At 35.5% G+C, this 21,482-nt stretch overlaps 2 protein-coding genes across 3 annotated transcripts in view; both read right to left on the bottom strand.

Moving 5' to 3' along the window:
- The window catches only part of LOC109503623 (uncharacterized), a 24,809-nt gene extending 13,251 nt beyond the window's left edge, over positions 1-11,558 (bottom strand). Inside the window, exons 1-8 of one of the 2 annotated variants that reach the window (XM_019840265.2) lie at positions 11,519-11,558; positions 11,064-11,354; positions 10,739-10,929; positions 10,497-10,601; positions 9,966-10,130; positions 7,097-7,345; positions 6,876-7,018; positions 6,526-6,669 (exon numbers count right to left, since the gene is read on the bottom strand). In XM_019840265.2, the coding sequence (XP_019695824.1) occupies positions 6,526-6,669; positions 6,876-7,018; positions 7,097-7,345; positions 9,966-10,130; positions 10,497-10,601; positions 10,739-10,929; positions 11,064-11,157 (1,091 nt within the window). In that variant the 5' untranslated portion in view covers positions 11,158-11,354; positions 11,519-11,558. Of the gene's footprint in view, positions 1-6,525; positions 6,670-6,875; positions 7,019-7,096; positions 7,346-9,965; positions 10,131-10,496; positions 10,602-10,738; positions 10,930-11,063; positions 11,416-11,518 lie in introns of those variants that run through there. The other variant, XR_002162664.2, reaches the window with a different exon arrangement.
- Positions 11,465-21,212, bottom strand: hig (locomotion-related protein hikaru genki). The gene is made up of 5 exons (XM_011137079.3): positions 21,043-21,212; positions 20,760-20,966; positions 20,442-20,645; positions 19,626-19,714; positions 11,465-11,913 (listed from the first exon to the last, which is right to left on the bottom strand). The coding sequence occupies exons 1-5, from the start codon at positions 21,119-21,121 to the stop codon at positions 11,797-11,799; spliced, it is 696 nt and encodes a 231-aa protein (XP_011135381.2). The 5' UTR covers positions 21,122-21,212; the 3' UTR covers positions 11,465-11,796.
- Positions 21,213-21,482: the final 270 nt, after the last annotated feature.

Consider the following 21,482-nt stretch of genomic DNA (forward strand, 5'->3'; position numbering starts at 1 on the left):
GGATAGCTATAATTTTGCATGAAGCGCGCTAGCTGTGCAGGTTAGGCGTGCGGCTACTATTTTGCGTCCGTGCGAGCAGAGTTCAATTCCCCGTAGTGACAATTTTTTTTTGTTTTTTTTTAGAATAAATGATTTTTTATGAATTAATTGTAAATTTATTTATTTATTATTCGTTATAGTAAGAGAACGTATACGTAATGAAAAATATCAATAAATTTTGTGTTTTTATTGTCCTGTGTCTTTATTCATTATAAAATTCCGACATCACTGTACAATGTTGCGGGTGATAATTTATATAAAAACATTCGAAGCATAAATGGATCGCACACCATGAACATTTTATAAACGAAAACTGCGTATTGCAGATACATTTTTTCTTATGTACATCCGGAGGAAAACACAATTGATTAACATTATAAAATATGTCACGTTTATCTGCTAATTTTGACGCGTACCAAGCGAATTCAATTATTTTTACATATCACGAAGCACATAATAAATAATGAGTTAATGATTGAATTCGAATTGCATCATATCGCGAATTTAATTCTTTCTTTTCTTCGCTAACCATAATATCCGGACAATTTTGAATACGTTTTATAATAATTTTCACTTGCCTATAAAAATAAACGTCTCAAGGTTGGCAGATTGGAGTACATTTTGGCGATATTATTTGCAAATTGCATGTTGGTTTGTTTTCATCATTTACAAAAATTTCATTGTACATATGAATATTTTTTTGACCTCGCCAAGAGTCGACAATCATCAAGAAGGAATTGTTTCCAACATACGGTTTTACAACTGTTTTTAAATATTCTTTATACAATTGAGAGGTCAGTTTACCCGACTTTGAACAAACGACAATAACATTTTTACATAATTTTACAAGTTCGTCAACTTCTGCTTTGACACGGACTCCAAATGTGTCTCCAGGTTCTTGTAAACATACAAAAACTTTATTTAATAATATTCCGGATTTTGTCATGGAATATTGAGCAGTATGCGAATGAGTTATCTTATTTAAGTCGCCTATAAAAAGTTCTACTGTTTTTTCACCCTTATGTGTGTACGTTCTTGAAACATTAGCTCGATACTCACAACCTGTTTGATCTGTATTGATAATATAATCAGAATCGTAATCCGTAGAAATTGATTGTATCAAGTTTTGAAATTGTATTGCAGATTTGGAAACTTCTTCTGGCGATTTCATTTCTCTTTTGGATACATAGCGAACGACGCGACGATTAGAAATGCCATAATTTTTAATAAAATTCGTTACCGATGCCGATGCTGTAAATTGAAAAACGTTTCCTTCTGTTTCGTTGTCTGCATCTCGAAATTGCATTGCAGTAGCCATAGCCCACTGCTGTAATTGTCGCCTTGTTACTAATTGTTTATGGTCACGTGCTTCAGAAAATCGATCATAGACACATTTTTTTACATTATCCAGTTTTTCTGCATAAGTGCCACCATTTATTACATCTTTTCTAAATCGTGCAATATCAGTTTTGTGGCGTAAATGTTGTTTAAATCGCTTTTGTAGACCATGAAAACTCCACGTTGGATGCTCGTTTGCGGTCATAACAATCTTTAATTTTGTATCAAAAGGCACTCTATCCTGATATGAAACTTTCTCAGGTGGCACATATTCTTCCTCCGATGTTGATGATGTGGATTCTTGCAGTTCCTCTTCTTGAATATTCTCTACTTCTTTTTCGTTTGGTGAAAAATATTCCACATCTTCTACCATCATATATTTTCCTAACATTGAAACGAAGCTTTCGAATAATTTTCCAGCAACCTCTTTAGCCGAATGCGTAAATTTTTTAGGTACTTCAGCATAAATCAAATCAAATTTTATTAGCACATCTACAAAAAAGGAAATATCTTTGTATATTTCTGCATATGTTCACAAATGTGAGTGTTTATAAAAATATACACACAAATTATTTAATTATTGTTATTTGATTATTAAATTATTTAATTATTTATTACCTTTAAAATATGCAATGCTGTCAGTTAAATCTTCTTTTGTAATATCACACTTTGCCAATGCTTGGATATGTTCTTTCAAAAACAAAACCATACTTGACCCTTCCATTTTTATTATATAAAATCAATTTAACACAAAGGATGCTCGCAGACTTGCTTACTGATCGACACACGTGAGAACAGTGAGGGAAATCCAACGGACTTTAGGGTCACGGTCCTAACGGTTGTTGCCTGTGCGCATGTGCCACAGACAAATACTAGAAACTTCTTAAAAAGTCCGTTATATGATGCAATTCGAATTCAATCATTAACTCATTATTTATTATGTGCTCCGCGATATGTAAAAATGATTGAATTCGCTTGGTACGCGTCAAAATTAGCAGATAAACGTGACATATTTATTATAATGTTAATTATAATGTTAATCAATTGTGTTTTCCACCGGATGTACATAAGAAAAAATGTATCTGCAATACGCAGTTTTCGTTTATAAAATGTTCATGGTGTGCGATCCATTTATGCTTCGAATGTTTTTATATAAATTATCACCCGCAACATTGTACAGTGATGTCGGAATTTTATAATGAATAAAGACACAGTACAATAAAAACACAAAATTTATTGATATTTTTCATTATGTATACGTTCTCTTACTATAACGAATAATAAATAAATAAATTTACAATTAATTCATAAACAATCATTGATTCTAAAAAAAACAAAAAAAAATTGTCACTACGGGGAATTGAACTCTGCTCGCACGGACGCAAAATAGTAGCCGCACGCCTAACCTGCACAGCTAGCGCGCTTCATGCAAAATTATGGCTATCCATTGTACTTACCGTACAGCTGAAAAATACATCATTTTACAATAAATTTTCTCCGAAACTAAAGCCCATACACCCAAAAGCTCTGACACGGTTTATACTCTCGACCTCCCTTTTCGAATGCACTATAGCTCATTCAAAAGTAGAGTTAGCAGTTCGTGGCATCTCAGTCAGCTGTCAGTCAGCTATTGTTGTTTTCTTCTTATCGATTTTCCGTCGTCCTGACAATCTTCGTTCAGTTGTCAAAATCAGCATCAAATACCTAAGGCTCACGGACAACGGACGCTGCCACAAACTTTGTGGCTCGGACACAACAATATTAAATTTCCTTAAATATTAAAAAAATATTAAACAAATAAAATTTTGCAGACAAAAGTTGTTCAAATTAATTGATGGAAAAAGACGGTGTAATAAAAAATTGAGGTTGCTATTTAAGATTTTTATGTTGATCTTCATTGGGCTTTTCAAGATCATCCCAAGGTCAAATTCATAGCGTCAGTAAATAGATCCTTTAAAGCCCTACAACTTTTGTTTGAAACATTTTTGTTTAAAATATCGCGTTTACGAAAGAATCGGGTGACCCGGGTGGTCTGAAACACCCAGTACATGTAGGGTCAGACTGCGAACTTTTTTTAAGAACATTATCTTTCGAATGCGCGCATAAAGTTAGAGAAAATTGTTTAGCTTTTTATATAACTGCACTTCGTGAAATGTTAAAACGTTTGCAATATAAAGAAGAAATATTTGAACAATTCCTGTTTTTACAGCCACAAATTGCTTTATATCATGAGGGTAGAACTAGAATTAAAAATTTGAGTTTACTTGCAATGCGTATAACACATATAGATATAATAAAATTAGCTTTTGAGTGGAGAAATCTACCCTTTCTTTATAACAATATAGAAAAAGTTGAACTAACATCTTTAGAACTTAGTGATATGTAGAATAAAATATTACAATTTAAAAATTTTAATGGTGAAAAAATGTTCCCTTTAGAATTATCAGTTCATTCAGTTCTTCCATTTTCCCATTCAAATGCTGAAGCCGAACGTATTTTTTCTATTGTCACAGATGTTAAAAGTTAAAAAAGGAATCGATTAGCAATTATTATTAACTATTATTATTATTGCTCGGTCTAGTTTCCAGCCTAAAAACATTAATTGCATTAAATTTGAAATAGATTCCGGTCATTTAAAATTACATTCATCAAAAACTTTATATAATAGAAATTTTAATGCATATGGTAGTTCATAATTGTTTATTTTATTTCTTAGTGATTGTTTTACGATTATTTTCTCTAGTCAAATCAATTAATATTATTTTTTATTAATTTTTTTTTTTAATAAATCATATTATGCCGATGTCTGGTTTATGCATGCTAATTATGATACTACATATACACGGTGTCCAGTAATTAGCTGCCAACCCAAAATGTGAAGATAGATTGGGTTAAGATAAACATAAAAGTCCCATACTGTTTTGCGAGATTCGCAATAATTATCGAGTTATTAATGACAGAAATCTGAGGAATGGGAGCGCGCTGACATAGATGATTGGATAAGCGTTGCAGCTACTCAGGCCACAGCGCGGCCCACTCGACCCAGCAACTGTTGGCGGCGTGCGGTGAGACGTAGGTCCGGCGAGATAAAACAACGAATAGCAGCTCATTGTCTGTCCTTTCGCCGCGAACCGGCAACAGTTTCTGAATCAACTGGGCCGCGCTGCGGCCTAAGCAGCTGCAACGCTTCTCCAATTATCTATGTCGGCGCGCTCCCATTCCTCAGATTTCTGTCATTAATAACTCGATAATTATTGCGAATCTCGCAAAACGGTATGGGACTTTTATGTTTATCTTAACCCAATCTACCTTCACATTTCGGGTTGGCAACTTATAATCAACCACCCTGTATGTTGTTACATATTAATGTAATTTTCGACTCGTATAAAATTGCAGTTATATAATATAAATGCAAAATGGTATTAAAATGTTCGGTCAGGATCTTTACTGTATATGACAAAACTCCAATGTAATCGTATGCGCATTAAAAATGTTATATCCTTTACCTTACAGAAAAATATTATTGGTAAGTCACAAGGGTGGCTTGTTGGGTGACGGCGCGCAAAGTCGGGGGCGGTGGCAACCGGCGCATAGGGGCGTCGACGAAGGGGCCGTCCTCCCAACGAGAGGAACGTAGATTCCGTCGGGGAGACGCCAGAGGCGGGCGCGGAAACGCCAGATAGGCTCGATGGCGGCCGCCGAGGGGAGGGCTCCGCCCCCCCCCCCCCCGATCAGTAAACGCGGAAGATCTAGGGGAGCAGGGTAGCCCGGTCGGGGCCGGGTCCTGCTCTAATATCGAGGTGGAGGAGAGGGAGGGGGGCGGATGCCCCTCTTTATTATTATTGTATATATTTCTATAAAATTTAAACAGCTGTATCGCCGAAATTACTAAGAATAACCGTGCACGTATAAATTTTTTCTTACAATCATTTATACTATCATTTCTCAAAATATTCCTTTTTCTGCTGACTCAACCTATATACTGGTATATCTGAACTAGTAGTATATAAGAGAAAGGGATAATTTTACATTAAAAAAGAAATAAGTTGAAAGTATAGAATATTTTTTGAAAGTTCCGTTTTTAAGAAAAACAACTTTGGATATTTGTCAGGTATGCGTGTTACATCCCAGATAGACAAATTTTGCCATATTGTGCGCATAGAGACTGAATTCGGAAATTAAAATAGTAGTATAAGTACATAAAGATGCCTCTTCATACAAGAAGCACTCCCAGTAAGCAAAATGCTAGCAGAATGTGCGCAGATTGACGTCAATTTCGATCAGATCCCCACATCAAAACCATAGCCATCTGTGTCTTCATTAGGCTCGTGTTTTGCCGATAGGACTTGCGTGACAGGTCGACATGCGAGCAGATTGTCGGCAGAAACCGCGCAGGTCTTATCGCCAAACTACGCGCAGAGTTTGCTCGGTTTTTGCCGCCAATCTGCCATCAAATTACTGCAAGTCTTGCGCGGTTTTTGCTACAAATCTGCCGTCAAATATCCAACAGTAGGATCTGGCGCATATTTGACCGCAGATCGATGGCATAATTTGATATAACAGATTTTGCGTTAAATTTGTTGCCTATTTGCCATCAAATTATGATAGCAGACTTTGCTCGAAATCTGCTCGCACAGGTTTGGCTATCTGGGTCAAAAATTATTAGAAGTGTCGTTCATTTTACCGTATACATAATTGTGCTCTTTATTTTGTATGAATATTTGCCAACGTATTTTGTGTCTTTAAACGTTGAAAAGCTAAATTTATGTTTCCTTTCAATTGTTCAATACTTATAAATAGATAAGCTAGTAAGACTGATATAAAAGAAATTTCAGTGTTGACAATGTTTGTAAACACATATGCATGAAAAAATAATATATAATGAGCTAACATATATTAAAAGTTGTTCTCGAAAACTAGATTTTGTATAAAAAAAAACGTTATTCTATATTTTCAATTTATTTTTTCATGTAGAATCACTCTTTTTCTCTTTGTATCATCAGTTCGAAAATACCTTGTATATACTATTAATGATAATGTATGTTATATTATTGTGTTTGCTGAATACTAATTAGCTTAATAGCTCTATTTTATTACATACTTGATATTAATAATATCTAATAATTGTGGGCACGTATATGTACATACTGTTCAGCTATGGTTTTAGAATGCTTGAGGCCCTCAAGAATTTGTATAGCATGATTCGTTTTACTCAACAAAGAATCGCGATTTTTTATATTAGTGCTTAATTTCGTTAGTAGATCCGTCTTTTGCTTGAATTGATTTTCAAATCTAATCACAGAAAGAAATTGAATATATTACAAGTATTGAATGTATTACAAAAATGTTTTAGAAAATATATAACTTCTGAAGAAAAGTTAAAAAATATTTTAACTTCTCATAAACTAAATATGAATGCTATGTTTAAAACTGGATTTAATATGCTTGACCATATTCATAAGAGTAAAGAGTTAAGTTGTAGATTAAAAACTGAATACCTCGATAACAAATCGTGATAAGAACGTACGAGGAGGATTTCTTTCACTTGATCGCAGATGTTTTCTAAATGTACTAATTGTTTTTCCAGTATTTCATTGGTGGACGATTCATCGGTATCTTTTTTTACGAATGCAGTATCACTCTGTGGATTATGACCATTAGAAACAACAAGAAAATGTCTTTGTAAGTTATTGTAAGTTATTTAAGAATAGACACTTGCCTCAACGCGCACTAAAGATAGCGCATAAGCCCACAAGTCTTGCACTTGACAACGTACACTATTTAATGTTTGTTCTCTGAACCTCATATTACGTAAAATGACGTTAGTCATTTTTTTATATTTTTGTCTGATGTCGTCTAAATTCTCCGTTGCTAATTGACCTATCACTGTTACCGTCAACATAGCTTTACACTGTGAAAACTGGTCTTCTTCCAACATGCTCAACAAAGTATCAAAGAACATTGCATCCTACAAAAATTTCATCTAGTAAATATCGAATATACACACCACGTGCGCACGCACATACACACATACAGGGTGTCCGGAATATGATCATTAATATTTTGTGTACTGGTAGATTGGGTGTAGCCGAGAAGAAAAGTCATGTGCCATAATGTCAAATTAGCAATAGTTATCGAGTTATTAATTGAAACATGTGAGACAATGAGCGCGTAGAGAGCGCTGGGCGGCCGCCTCTTGTCGCTTGCGCTCGCTCGCTCGTCGCTTGCGCTCGCTCGCTCGTCGTTCGCGCTCGCTCGCTCCTCTTCGCGCGCACGCCTCTTGTCGTTTACGGTTGCCTCTCGCTGTGCAAGGTAAGCCATCTTCTTATGCACAGAACCCGTCCTGTCGCTTTCTCGTGCGCTCATTCGTTTACACATTTTAATTAATTACGGAATAAATATTGAAAAATTGTAAAATGGCACAGGACTTTTTTAATTGTTTTAACGAGTTCTACCAGTACAGAAAATATTAATGATCACATTCCGGACACCCTGTATATACTAGTATATATACAGGGTGTTTGATAGCTGATCATGCAGACGAAAGTTGGAGATAGATTGGGTGTAACCGAGAAGAAAAGTCATGTACCATAATGTCAAATTGGCGATAGTTACCGAGTTATTAATTAAAACATGTGAGCCAACGAGCGCGTAGAGAGCGGAGGGCGGCCGCAGTAAGCACGTAGACATTTGATACAGGCGGAGTCACTGAGTGTCGGTAGGCAAGCGCGCGCGGCGAGGGGCAACATAAGCGACAAGAGGCGATTGCTCACTCCTCGTCGTTCGCGTTCGCTCGCTCTTCGTCGCGCTCGCTCGCCTCTTGTCGCTTGCGCTCGCTCGCTCCTCGTCGTTCGCGCTCACTCGCTCCTCGTCGCGCGCGTTCGCCTCTTGTTATTTACGTTGACCCTATGGTACCATAATTTGACATTATGGTACATGACTTTTCTTCTCGACTACTCCCAATCTATCTCCAACTTTCGTCCGCATGATCAGCTATCAAACACCCTGTATACACATACAGGGTTTCTATAAGATCTATTCCCACCTCCTATATTGCGGAAACGGCTCAAAATTATAAAAAGCTGCGAAATATATGTTTGATCATTTCGAAAAGCTACCGTCTTAACACGTTCATTGTCGGTCACGCGATATTGCGTGTTGCGGGCTCTCACCAAACGGCCGTTTATGCGATTGTTTTTTATTATGAGTGACAAACCAGGACCCTCGAAAAGACTCAGTTCAATGCCAGTTCAATCGTGCAAAAAAACGACTAAAAATAAATAAAAGAAAAAATAACTTTGGCCACCACACGAAATTCAAATTTTCAGTCTGACAATGAACGTGTTAAGGAAGTTAGGGAGATTATCCTCCCAAGGGGATGCCGTAGAAGGGTCTCAACTTACAAATTTCAAACGAAACTTCTTATTGTAGTATATCGTTTGAAAGGGCATAAAAAAAAAAATCGTTCAATTTCACCTGTTCTACTTGCACAAATTAGTTGGTCAAAAATTTCTCAAACACTCTGTATATATAGGATGCCCCAGAACAAGTTTTACAGAGCTCGTGGAGACATAGAGCGGGTTACAAACATAAAAATGCCATACCGTTTTGCGATATTTATAATAGATATCGAATTATCAATGAAAGAAATCTGACGAATGAGCGCGCACCCAAATGAATCATTCACGATAATTATCAAGTTATTAATGCCAAAAATCTGAGGAGTGGGCGCGCGCCGACATGAATGATTGGAGAAGCATTGCAGCCTCTCGGGACATAACGCGGTCGAGTCGATGCAGTAACTGTTGCCGATGCGCGGCGAGGAGAAGGACAACGTTATTCGTATTTTATCACGCCATCTTGCCGCACCATTTTAATGTTTGTCTTAATCCGATCTATGTCTCCACGAGTTCTCTAAAAATTGTTCTGGGACACCTTGTATATATAACTATTATATTACAACTATTATATTTACATTATATATTACATTTTAGTACTATCTTTGTAAGCAATCTGTTAGCAATCTATCGACAGATTAATGATAAATTCCATCAGAATCTATCGACAGATTAATGATAAATTCCATCAGAATCTATCGACAAATCCATAGATATCTATGTTCGTATTTAATTTATATTTTGCTGACACAATTTGCTAACAAAATATGATAACAGAGTGGCAAAAATTGAGCTTTATTTGCAGTATGTTCTATTTAAATATATTGGAATGATCCTGCCTGATTAGTTTCTCTAACGTCAATCTGTCACCATACACTGCTATCAGATTCTGTTGTATTTCTGCTAGTAAACTGTAGCAGATACTATGCAAAATCTGCTTTTGCAGGTTTGGTTATTTGGGGATATTACTTGTTATATTTGTTATATAGCTATAATATTATTTGAATAAGAAATTATAATTAACGAAATTATAATATAACAATGATTTCAGCTAATATTTGTTAGCTCACATATACATGTTATACATCAATATACGAAAAATCAATACGTATTACATCTCAGAAGACTATTCGAAAATTTTAAAATTACTTTTTTAAAATTAATATTAAAAAAAACCATTTTAAAAATTACCTTTTTTAAGTTATTCAACATTGATAAATATATGGAGTATATCGCTTTCGCCGCGTTATATTTCGATATGGATCGTTGCAACTCTGCTACCAATTGTTGTTGTTCGCAATGTGGTCGATCACAGTTTTCTTCTTTGCATTCATTTGAAAAATCGCTGCATTTCAGCTTGTAGATAAAATGAAAGTACAAATCTTACTATATAACTTAAATTAACATGAAATAACCCAGCAAATTCAATGTAACATGTAACATACCTGTTAGTTGTAATTTCCTATTCAACAATATAACTATTATATAACACATTCGTTATATAACAGTTATGTTGTTGAGTAGAGAATTACAACTAACAGATATGTTGCATGTAATATTGTGTTTATTGGGAAGCGGATGTAAATCGTAATATCATAAATGGGATATACAAAGCGCGCGAACAATATTATACGATATACTAATATAACATATTAATAAAGTATGTCCATCTTGTAGATAAATTATATATGATTGTATATCATATAACATAAAAAATTCTACCTGTAATTCGATAGCATGTTTCAGTTTCTTCTTTTTCTCATAATATAGCTTGTCCAAGAATCGACGTTTCATATCATTATGTTGATATATAACCTCATAAATTTCCTACAAAACAATCAGTACGATGAAATTCATACATTGCATTTTACTCCTAAATTATCATATTTTCTTTTCGTCGTGCTGATTTATCAATTGTAACAGAATATATTTGTAACTCTGCCAATCGACAATCTTATTCTTACGGATAGTTGCAGTTGATTAAATGCCAAATAAAATTCCCTGCGATCTCTCAGTAATTGTGATTTATCACCTTCAGATAAATGCTTGATGATCTTACGATGGTTCCTAACATTCATCTGCAAGGACACCAGCTTCCTTAACACTGTCAACTTCAATTTCATAGCTTGCGACAGTTGCAGCTTCTTATCGCGCGCTATATATATACAAATAATTCGTACAATCGAAAGATATTTCAAGATAGATTTTATTTCAAGACATTTTCTTTATACTATTAGGTGAGTCTAAACAAACTATGCAAAAGATCAGTAATATCTAATTATACTTAACCATGTAACTTCAAAATATCACGATATCGAGTTATTCTGTCACGCGTGATATATGTTTCCACCTGTGTCACTTTATAAGCTTTCGCTCGACCCATTTTTCCAGCGTTTTTTAACCTTTTGTAGATTACAATATTGAATATTGAACGTCACATCACATCATGTACACGAGGGAATTATCACTATTATTCACTATCAATTGATTAAATGCACATCGCATTCTAGTTATTATAGCAACGAGAGTCGTAACCATGTCAGTCAATAATGATGTTAAAATACTTATTTTGTATCTACCCTGTAGCAAGAAAGAACGGTATTTCGTTTCAATATTGGACAAGTAGAAAGGATCGCGGGAAAATATTAAGTAAATGTACGTTGTTAAAAAGGAATTTATTATTGTTAAAATTGTTGTATTTTTGGAAGTATTATGAACAAAATACTAATAGTTTTATGACCTACGTTTAACGTAAAATGTCTTCCTTTAATTGATCTACTCGTGATTATTTGTCAGTTCAGTAAGTCGTAACCGTAACTATATTCATCATTTGGTAAGATCATTAACGTTATGCCTATCATGCGAAATAAAGTCCAATATAAATGCGCGAGTTTCGATGTTCTTAATATTCATGCACTGATACCCGTATCGTATACGTCCTTCCAGCTAAAATTAAATCACACGATGACATAATATCATTACAGAACTTGTAGGCAGCATTCCCAGCAATCCGTCCACACGCTCACACTTCTTTGTAAGACCGGCAGGGTGGCGGCGGTGCACTCCAAATACCATTTTCCCGACACGATGGTTTCTTCACTGGTTCCAAAGGAGTCACATAACCAGGTGAACATGTTACCTACTCATGCAAATTTTATAATCAGGTTTGAGCAATTCGGAATTGCGTTTGAGACATAATTATATACAAGTAAATACAAATTTATCTATGTATATAAAATAGAAATAATACGCCGATTAATATAATAGCCGATATACGTTATTAATGTTAAAGTTACATAATCCATTTTTATAAATAAAATATAACTTTTGAGACTCTCTTTTCTCTTTTTCCCTTGCTCTTTCTCTTATAATCCTATGTTATTTACTGATTATAACAGCATAACAGTAATAGTTACGTTCAACAAAGAAAGCAGTTTAAAAAGCGTTTTACATTGTGCTACCTGCATCTTTGCAATTGTTGTAAGATTTTCTGCTTTATGATATTTAACAGTTTGCACTTTTCCGATATATTTTCTAAGCGATCTAGCATATGAAAAATATGCTGGAAAAAATAACAATTGCTTAGTAAACATGTTAAAAAGCGTAAATTGCTACCCAGATAGCAAAACTTGTAAAAGCAAATTATATTGTCTACTGCAGACTCTGTCAAAGGTTTGCTAACAGAAATATAACAAGATTTGATGATAGAATATGATAAATTGACGATAGAAACTGAACATGATCTGCTTGCAGGAATTAGATTCTGTTTGCTTTCTGCTGTTAGTCTGGTATCAGATTCTGTCAGCAGACTCTGACGGTAGAACGTGATTTGAATATAGATACAGATATCTATAAATATCTATTGATCTATAGATCTCAATTGAATCTGTCACCAATCTGATAGCAGATTGCTAACAGATTGCTTACTGAGTAATGTCGTTTAGCAGAAAATCACAATAGTTGTAAAATTGTTGGCAGCGCAATGCAAAGTATTTTTTAAACTACCTTTCTTGCTAAATGTTATCACTATAACTTAAATGGAACACATTATATAACAAATATAATGTTTGCATTACATCCATATTATTTAGTTTTTTATATGTGTAGGTGTGTCGACTGTTAGATGGCTTTCGTTCCTCGTATATAAAATATGATATATTGATGTATATAAAAATAACGACCATGGTATAGCAAAAATTATATTATGGTATACATTCTTATAATGGAACTTTTTAATTAATTGTAATTAAAATCATGGTAATGATAATTTTTATTAGAATTTGTAATAATGAAAATGGATAAATTATTGTTAATTTAATTGGATAAATGGATAAATATAATTGTTAATTAATTTAGAAATTGCATAGAATTTTTCATTATTACATATATTATTACGTTTATAATATCACTTTTGATATAAAATAATTATAGCATTTAATTTGGAAAAATATTTTTATAAATTGATATTTTACTGATAGCATGCTGCATATAATTACATACCTATAGTTGCTAAAAAAAATTTGATTGTATAAGAATTTAGCAATCGATATATATATCACTGCCATATAATACTTCAATAATTATATAATTATATAACAATTATATGACGTAGTATACTCATATTTCTGTTATACAGGGTATCTTATAATTTAGTACAAGGAATTTGTGGAGATATAGAGCACATTAAGACAAATATAAAAATCTTATATCGTATTGCGATATTTGCAATAACTATCGAGTTATTAATTACAGAAATCTAATGAATAAGCATACGCTCAGATGGTATTGAAAGAATATCGAAGCCGCTCGGGCTATAGCGCGGCCCAGTCGATCCAACGATTATTGCTGGCGCGCAGTGAAGAAGGATAACGCACCGTTACTTATAAGAGAGAGAGGAATGATAGAGAGAGGAGTGAGAGAGAGAGAGAGGTAGAGAGAGAGGGAGGGGGAGGGAGGGAGAGAGAAAGAGAGAAAGGAGAGAGATGGGAGGGTGAGGGGGGAGAGTGAGAGAGGGAATGTCTAAAGATAATAGATGACATAGGTTTTTACAAGTAAAACTTATATAAAACCTACCTGTTTAAACAAAAAGGTAAAAAAAAGATGTCAAGTACAAGCGCAACATATATTGTGTTATGTTTAGAAATATCAAACTCAAATTATTTTTTTAAGGTATATATGTGTACATAAATTTTTACAAGTAAAACTTATAACTATCATAAAACTCTACAACACTATTCTACTGTACAAAAGAAGTGATATTCCTCACTCTCTTTCACTCCTCTCTCTCTCTCTTTCTCTCTCTCTCTCTCTCTCTCTCTCTCTCTCTCTCTCTCTCTCTCTCTCTTTCTCTCTCACTAATCCCTTCCTCCCTCCCTCCCCCCTCTCTCTCTCCGGTTCAGCCATTACTGAGATATGAATATCTCATCTCGTTTGAACTCGCAGTTTCGCGTAATATAGGCACGGTGTGCCTCGCGCCGTTCAGGCACTACTTCGTTGCGCTTGAACTTGGCGCGAAGCACTACCGTGCCTTTTGATTTTATCTCGCCGTTCCTACGTCTCGCCGCGTTAGCAACAGTTGCTGGATCCATTGGGCTGCACTGTGGTCCGAGTGGCTGCAACGCTTCTCCAATCATGTATGTCGGCGCGTGCCTCAGATTTCTGTTATTAATAACTTGATAATTATTGTGAAACTCGCAAAACGGTATGGGACCTTTATGTTTGTCTTAATCGTCTCTATGTCTCCACGAGCTCTGCAATATTTATTATGAGACACCCCGTATATACAAGGTGTACCAGAATTGACCAGAAACCAGAAATCGGGTTTCTTCTTAGGGGGTGTAATTTGGAAGCGAAAGTTCCTCTACCACTTTTGGATCAGAACTTTAGTTTATGAGTTATTAACTAATGAATCTGACCAGATTATTCGGCGAGCGGGCATATAGTAGGATCCAAGTTTTCATTTTAATCTATCAATCGCTATCTATCAAACTCAAAATTTTCAAATTCAAAGAGAGGGAAAGAGAAGGATGAAGTGTAAGATCTATACAATAAATGGAAAACTGTTTTTCGCTTTCTGTGTCTCAATAGATCTTACACTTACGTCGTCCCTTCTCTCTCTCCCCTCCTTCTGCTCTCTCCTCTCCCCTCCGCGCCCATCCTTCTCTTTCCTCCTTTTTGAATTTGAAAATTTTCATTTTGATAGATTAAAATAAAAACTTGAATCCTACTCCACCGTGTGCCCGTCCGCCGAATAATCTGATTGGTCAGATTTATTATTTAATAACTCAAACTGATGTTCTGATCTAAAAGTGGTAAAGGAACTTTCGGTTCCAAATTGCACCCCCATTCATCCCCTGATAGGAAATCCGATAGTTCTGGAATACCCTATATACAAGGTGTCACAGACCACCCGATCAACCGATTTTTTTGTAAGCGCGGCACTTTAGAGAAAAATGTTTCAGACAAAAGTTGTTTGGTTGGGGGACATAAAACAGCGATTGCATTTTATTTATAGATGGCGCCACTTTCGAGATATTGACTGATCATCAATTTTCTTTAATGGAAACCCTTACTTTTTATTATATTATCTTTTTCTACCAATTAATTGACAGCTTTTGTTTGAAACATTTTTTTATTTGTCTAATATTTTTTTAGATATTTAAAGAAAACTTCGTAACTTTTTCAACATTTAACTTATGATACCTCGCTAACTATTTGTCAGAAGAAAAAGTGGTATTAGACTTTTTTACTCTATTTGATGTTAAGAATATATGGATATAATAGCCCTGACTTTTTTAATTTGTTAATTTTGAAATTTCCAATGATTGATAAGTTAACAAAAGTTAGAGCGCTATTGTTGAGACTACAGTAAAAAAGTCTATTACTATTTTTTCTATAAAATAGTTAGCAAGATATCGTAAGTTAAATGCTGAAAAAGTTACCAAATTTTTCTTAAATATCTTAAAAAATATTAGGCAAGTAAAAAAATGTTTCAGACAAAAGTTGTTAAAATTAATTGGTAGAAAAAGATGATATAATAAAAAATTGGGGTTTCCGTTTAAGAAAAGTAAAATGATCAATGAATATCTCGAAAGTGGCGCCATTTGTAAACAAATTGATATCACTGTCTTGTGTGCCCTTTAAAACCATATAACTTTTGTCTGAAACATTTTTTCCCTAAAACGTCGTGTTTACAAAAAAATCAGATGGTACAGCTGGTCTGTGACACTCTGTATACAAGGTGAGAAAAAAAGATAAAAACCCTTAAGAATCTCGAAAGATATAAGTTTTACAGGAAACTGTTTCAGACAAAAATTGTAAAGCTCAACAAAACGATGTATTTACTGATCTTATCAATTTGATCTTGAATAGCGTTGCCAAGGTCAGGTCAAGGTCAACTTAGTTTTTTAAACAGAAACCCTCATTTTTTATTATATCATCTTTTTCTACCAATTAATTTGGACAATTTTTGTATGAAACATTTTTTTATTTACCTAATGTCTTGAGATATTTAAGGAAAACTTGATGACTTTCTCAATACTTAACTTACGATATCTTGCTAACTATTTGCCAAAAGAAAAAATGGTACTAGACTTTTTTGCTCTATTTGGTCTCAAAAACATATTGTTACAATAGTTGCCTAACTTTTGTTAACTTATTGACTTTTGAAAATTTCGAAATCATCAAATTAACAAAAGTTAAGGTGCAATTATAACAATATATTCTTGAAACCAAATAGAGTAAAAAAGTTTAATAGCATTTTTTCTTCCGACAAATAGTTGGCGAGTTGGTATCGTAAGTTAAATATTAAAAAAGTTACCGTTTGCCATGAATATCTCAAAAAATATTAAGCAAATAAAAAAAAATTTCAGACAAAAGTTATTCAAATTAATTAGTAGAAAAAGACGATATAATAAAAAATGGGAGTTTCTATAAAAAAAAGTACGTTGATCTTGACTTGACTTTGGCAACACCATTCAAACTGATAAGATCAGTAAATCAGTAAATACATTGGTTTGAGCCTTATAACTTCTGTCTGAAATACTTTTCTATAAAACTTATATCTGTCGAGATTTTTAAGAGTTTCCATCTTTTTATCTCACCTTGTATAACCAACATGTTATACGTAACGTATACAGTGCCCGCCAAAAGTTCCGGACCACCTAAATAACTTCTGAATGGTTTAAGTTATTGGATTGAAATTTATAGAGATACAATGGGATTACAAAGTCTATCATTTAACCATAAAAACACCACCACCACATTACAGGGGGGCGGGAGGAGAGGGAAGTCAGGAAATGACATGTGGGGCTGAGTGAGGGCTCGTTTGAAAGGGCTTTCCAAAACGAAAACAACGCGGAGTCGTTAAGGTCTCTATGATTTTTTTTCGCAGAATTATGATTATGTAAACATTTCTATTGAGATTTTGTGATAAGAACCCACGGCGAGTAAAATAAAACTTCACGCGTGTTTCCAAGTAGGTAGAAGTACGTGTGCGTGTGCGTGTGCGTGTGCGTGCGTGCGTGCGTGCGTGCGTGCGTGCGTGCGTACGTGCGTGCGTGCGTGCGTGCGTGCGTGCGTGCGTGCGTGCGGGTTCATGGGTGTGGTTATGGGCGCGGGAGTTTGTGCATGTGTATTCACATGTGTACTTGGGACAAATACGATTTCAAGCTCGCGCATACAAGCGTTTTTCTCCGCTTCCACACACACAAAATAATCTGTGCATCTGTGTAAGTACGTTGTCACACGGTTAGACTGAAAATCTCTGTGTGCGTCTGAGGAAGCAGAAAACGCGTGCACAAACTTAAAATCGCATTGTTAGTCCTATGCTACGCAAATTGCTGAAAATATTAATATCTTTTCATTTTCTGTACGCACATATCAGGTGTAGTAAAAAGAAATCCATTATTTTTGCATGAAATTGAAGGCTTTAATTACCATAGTTAGAATGATCCGATTTAGGTCAAATATGCGCCGTTTTGTTCGATAACTTGTTGCCATTTTGAAGGTAATTTCATTATGTCTCTCTCATAGAAGCCCTCGTCCCTATTGGCAAAAAATTGAGACAGTCGATTTTCACAAGCCTCTCTTGAAGCGAATTTTCCACCAGCAAAATTGTTCGCCATGGACAGGAACAGATGGTAATCACTTGGTGCCAGATCCGGACTATAAGGTGGATGCATAAGAACCTCCCAACCAAGCTCCCGGAGCTTCTGGCGAGTCACTATCGATGTGTGTGGCCTGGCGTTGTCCTGATGGAATACAATTCCTCTCCTATTAGCCAAAGCTGGCCGCTTCTGGGCGATTGCTTCCTTCAGACGATCCAATTGTTGACAGTACAGTTCCGAGTTAAGTTGCTTCCCGTAGGGGAGCAGCTCATAGTAGATAATTCCCTGCCAATCCCACCAAACACACAGAAAAACCTTCCTGGCCGTCAATCCTGGCTTGGCCACCGTTTCCGCCGGCTCACCGCGATTCGACCACGACCGTTTTCGCTTGACGTTAGTTGTCGTAAGTAATCCACTTTTCATCACCAGTGACCAACCGCTTCAGAAATGGGTCGATTTTGTTGCGATTCAGCAGCGATTCGCAGATGGAAATTCGGTCCATGAGGTTTTTTTTCGTTAACTCGTGTGGCACCCATACATCGAGTTTCTTTTTGTATCCAGCCTTATTCAAATGGTTCCAAACGGTTTTTTGTGCAATCTTTAGCTTTTGGGCAATCGAAACAGTGCTTACATGACGGTCGGACTCGACAATGTCCATGATTTTATCGATATTTTCGACAATTGGCCTTCCAGTGCGTGGTGCATCTTTGACATCGAAATTACCGGAACGGAATCGACGAAACCAAAATTGCGCGTGATTGGCTGTTACAGTATCAGGACCATAAACACTATTCACATTTTCAGCCGCCTGGCTTGCGTTTTCGCCTTTATCGAAGAAAAACTGTAAAATATAGCGTATTTTCTCTTTGCTAGTGTCCATCTTTGACGCGCGCTCAAACAAAACTGAGTCAATTAATCACAAAACTGTCAGAAAAGTTTTTTTAGTACGAAATCTCATCTTCTAACGCCATCTAGTGGAACCCGATCGGACTTATACAACGCGAGATACCGATAACTAAAGCCATCTATTGGAAAAATAATGGATTTCTTTTTACTACGCCTGATATTATAGATCACGTGTCACGCATCACGCTGACTGCGAGAGCCATAATACAACACTCGAATAAGGAACAGGAGAGAGATTATTAGAGATAATATCGCCGGTAGCTTGTGCCTGCTGATGCCATTGTCAGCTGGCCAGTAGTGAGACAGAGACAGACAGAGATTCGTTGTTTATCTTTATCTAATTCATCTTACCCGTGGATAGAGCACAAAAAAGAACCCAAGAATATCGACATGTTACATACAGTGCTTCTCGCTGCAGAACGCTGAACTAAAAAATGTGGAAAAGTGACATGCTGACAGCACAATTTATTCTTGCGTGCCATTTTTTAATTATTCGCTCTAGTGAACTTTTGTGACATATTCAAGAAACTTATAAGAAATTTCGAGTTCTCAGTTTTTTGTTAAATACGATGTATGGGAGTATAATTTCTACTCGTTTGATCAACTGTTCGAGCACGTGTTTTTCCACCTCTTTTCACGGCCCATTTTACGGCTCTGTATTAACTGTTCAAACAAAAGGGGAGAACTCGGAACTTTTTACAAGTGTCCTGAAACCATTTCGAATGTTGTTTTGGAAGGATATCTTTTTACTTTGAAATGGCATGCAAGAATTCCCCTTTCTGACGTCACAATTCTAATATAGCCGCGACGAGGGTCCAGGGGCCTTAAATATACTTACTTGAATGTTATCTCCTGGTTTATACCAAAACTTGAGAGGAGCAATTCGGCCATGAGGAGGATCGCCTGGATAAGGGCATCTTACCTTACCTAGAATTTTGTTCAATTAATCAGTTTATAACTTGATTATTATCATTGATATACAGGGTCTTTAAAAAAGAATGTCCCGATTTGAAAATTGTATATCTCTGCAACCACGAATTATAAATGAATGTGACTTGTACTATGTGAACAGCCTTAGCCCAGAGTTTGATATGACTACTGCTAAATGCTACCATTGGCACCCAAACAGCCGCTATGCTTAGTTGGAAGATGGCGTCCAATCAATAGAAGACGTTTTGTGTTTTCAAATTTAGCAAGACTGAGTCCATGATTACGGTTCAGCGTACGGTTTAGACGACGTTACAGAATTAATCCATCATTGGACAAAAATATTAGTCGTTCGTATCGACAATTTCAAGAAACAGGGCGTTTATGTAAGGGAAAGAGTCATGGACATACCTCAGAGGAGAATGTATAACGAATTCAAGAGGCTTTCAGTGAAGCCCACGCAAGTTCATTCACATTTAGCGGTAGTCATATCAAACTCTGGGCCGTTCACGTGGTACAAGTTGTATTCATTTATAATTCGTGGTTGCAGAGATATACAATTTTCAAATCGGGACATTCTTTTTGAAACACCCTGTATTTCATTATTAACACGTCTAATAAAATTTCGGATGACATTAAAAATTAATAATTTGATTAATGTTTATATCTTTACCCTTTGCAAAATTACAAAACAGGTATTGTAAATCTCAATCGTAACGGCACTTACATACTGGCGGGCGATGAGACCAAGTGCCATTTTCGGTACATATAATAGACGCTTCTCCTATCAATTGATGACCTGGCAAACAGGCAAATCTCATTAATGCGCCGACTTTATATATTCGGTTACGATACTGCTTTTTGTTGGGATATCGAGTTTGCTCAACGATACGTCCGCTTCGTGGTGTTTCCGGCACAGGACAAGTAATTTCTGCAAATATTGTACATAGTTATTTATAATATTATATTATTTTGCAGGATCACAAAAGAGAGCATTCCCTTCTAGTAATGTATATTTGTGTAATTGAAGAACAATATAACTCACCCAGACAAGTCGGCATAGATCCATTCCATCTGCCATCACTCTCACATCTTATACTCTGCGACCCTGAGAGTTTGTGTCCCCACATGCAAGTAAAAACAGCTTTTCCACCGAAGGTATTGTTATGTTCGATAAGCAATACATTATCAGGAATATTTATCAGCGGACATTCGATCTCCTCGCAACGTGGCACATCTGCTGACCACTTACCTTAAAAAATATATAAATAATATTTTTTCATTAAGTGTCTAATCGCTTCATCGTAGAAACAAATACTGTTTTGTACCATTGTACTGGCATGTTATACCAGAAGCACCCTCTAATTTGTATCCGATTGGACATTCAAAAACAGCACTATGTCCCATTCGGCTACCCTCAATGCGACTTACCAGCGGTGGTTCAGGGACAATTAATATCGAGCATTGAACGTCTACAAAAAAATAAAAATCAGAAAATAGTCAGATCATTGCTATTGTTCTTATAATAAAATTAGTACTAGCATGTAATGAATTTAACAAATAATATTTTCGAAACGTTTATTAGTTTTGTTATGATAGATTTGATATGTTACACAATTCTAGTGCAATTGATTTTGAAAAAAGAAACAACATGCACATGCATGTTGTTAAACATACACGATATGTCCCAAAAGATCCGGAATCTTTTTGTTACCGATGATATATATCGCACCATTTGTCGTATCGATAGTGGGCTATGTTCGTAGAA

The sequence above is a fragment of the Harpegnathos saltator genome, unplaced genomic scaffold (genome assembly GCF_003227715.2).
Source record: "Harpegnathos saltator strain DR-91 unplaced genomic scaffold, Hsal_v8.6 scaffold643, whole genome shotgun sequence".
In the NCBI taxonomy this organism is placed as follows: domain Eukaryota; kingdom Metazoa; phylum Arthropoda; class Insecta; order Hymenoptera; family Formicidae; genus Harpegnathos; species Harpegnathos saltator.

Coding starts and splice junctions, on each gene's coding strand:
- hig (XM_011137079.3), bottom strand. CDS start 21,121: ATGGGACATAGTGCTGTTTTTGAATGTCCAATCGGATACAAATTAGAG. Junction 20,967..21,042: donor TATAACATGCCAGTACAATG/GTACAAAACAGT, acceptor ATATTTTTTAAG/GTAAGTGGTCAGCAGATGTG. Junction 20,646..20,759: donor ATCTATGCCGACTTGTCTGG/GTGAGTTATATT, acceptor CAATATTTGCAG/AAATTACTTGTCCTGTGCCG.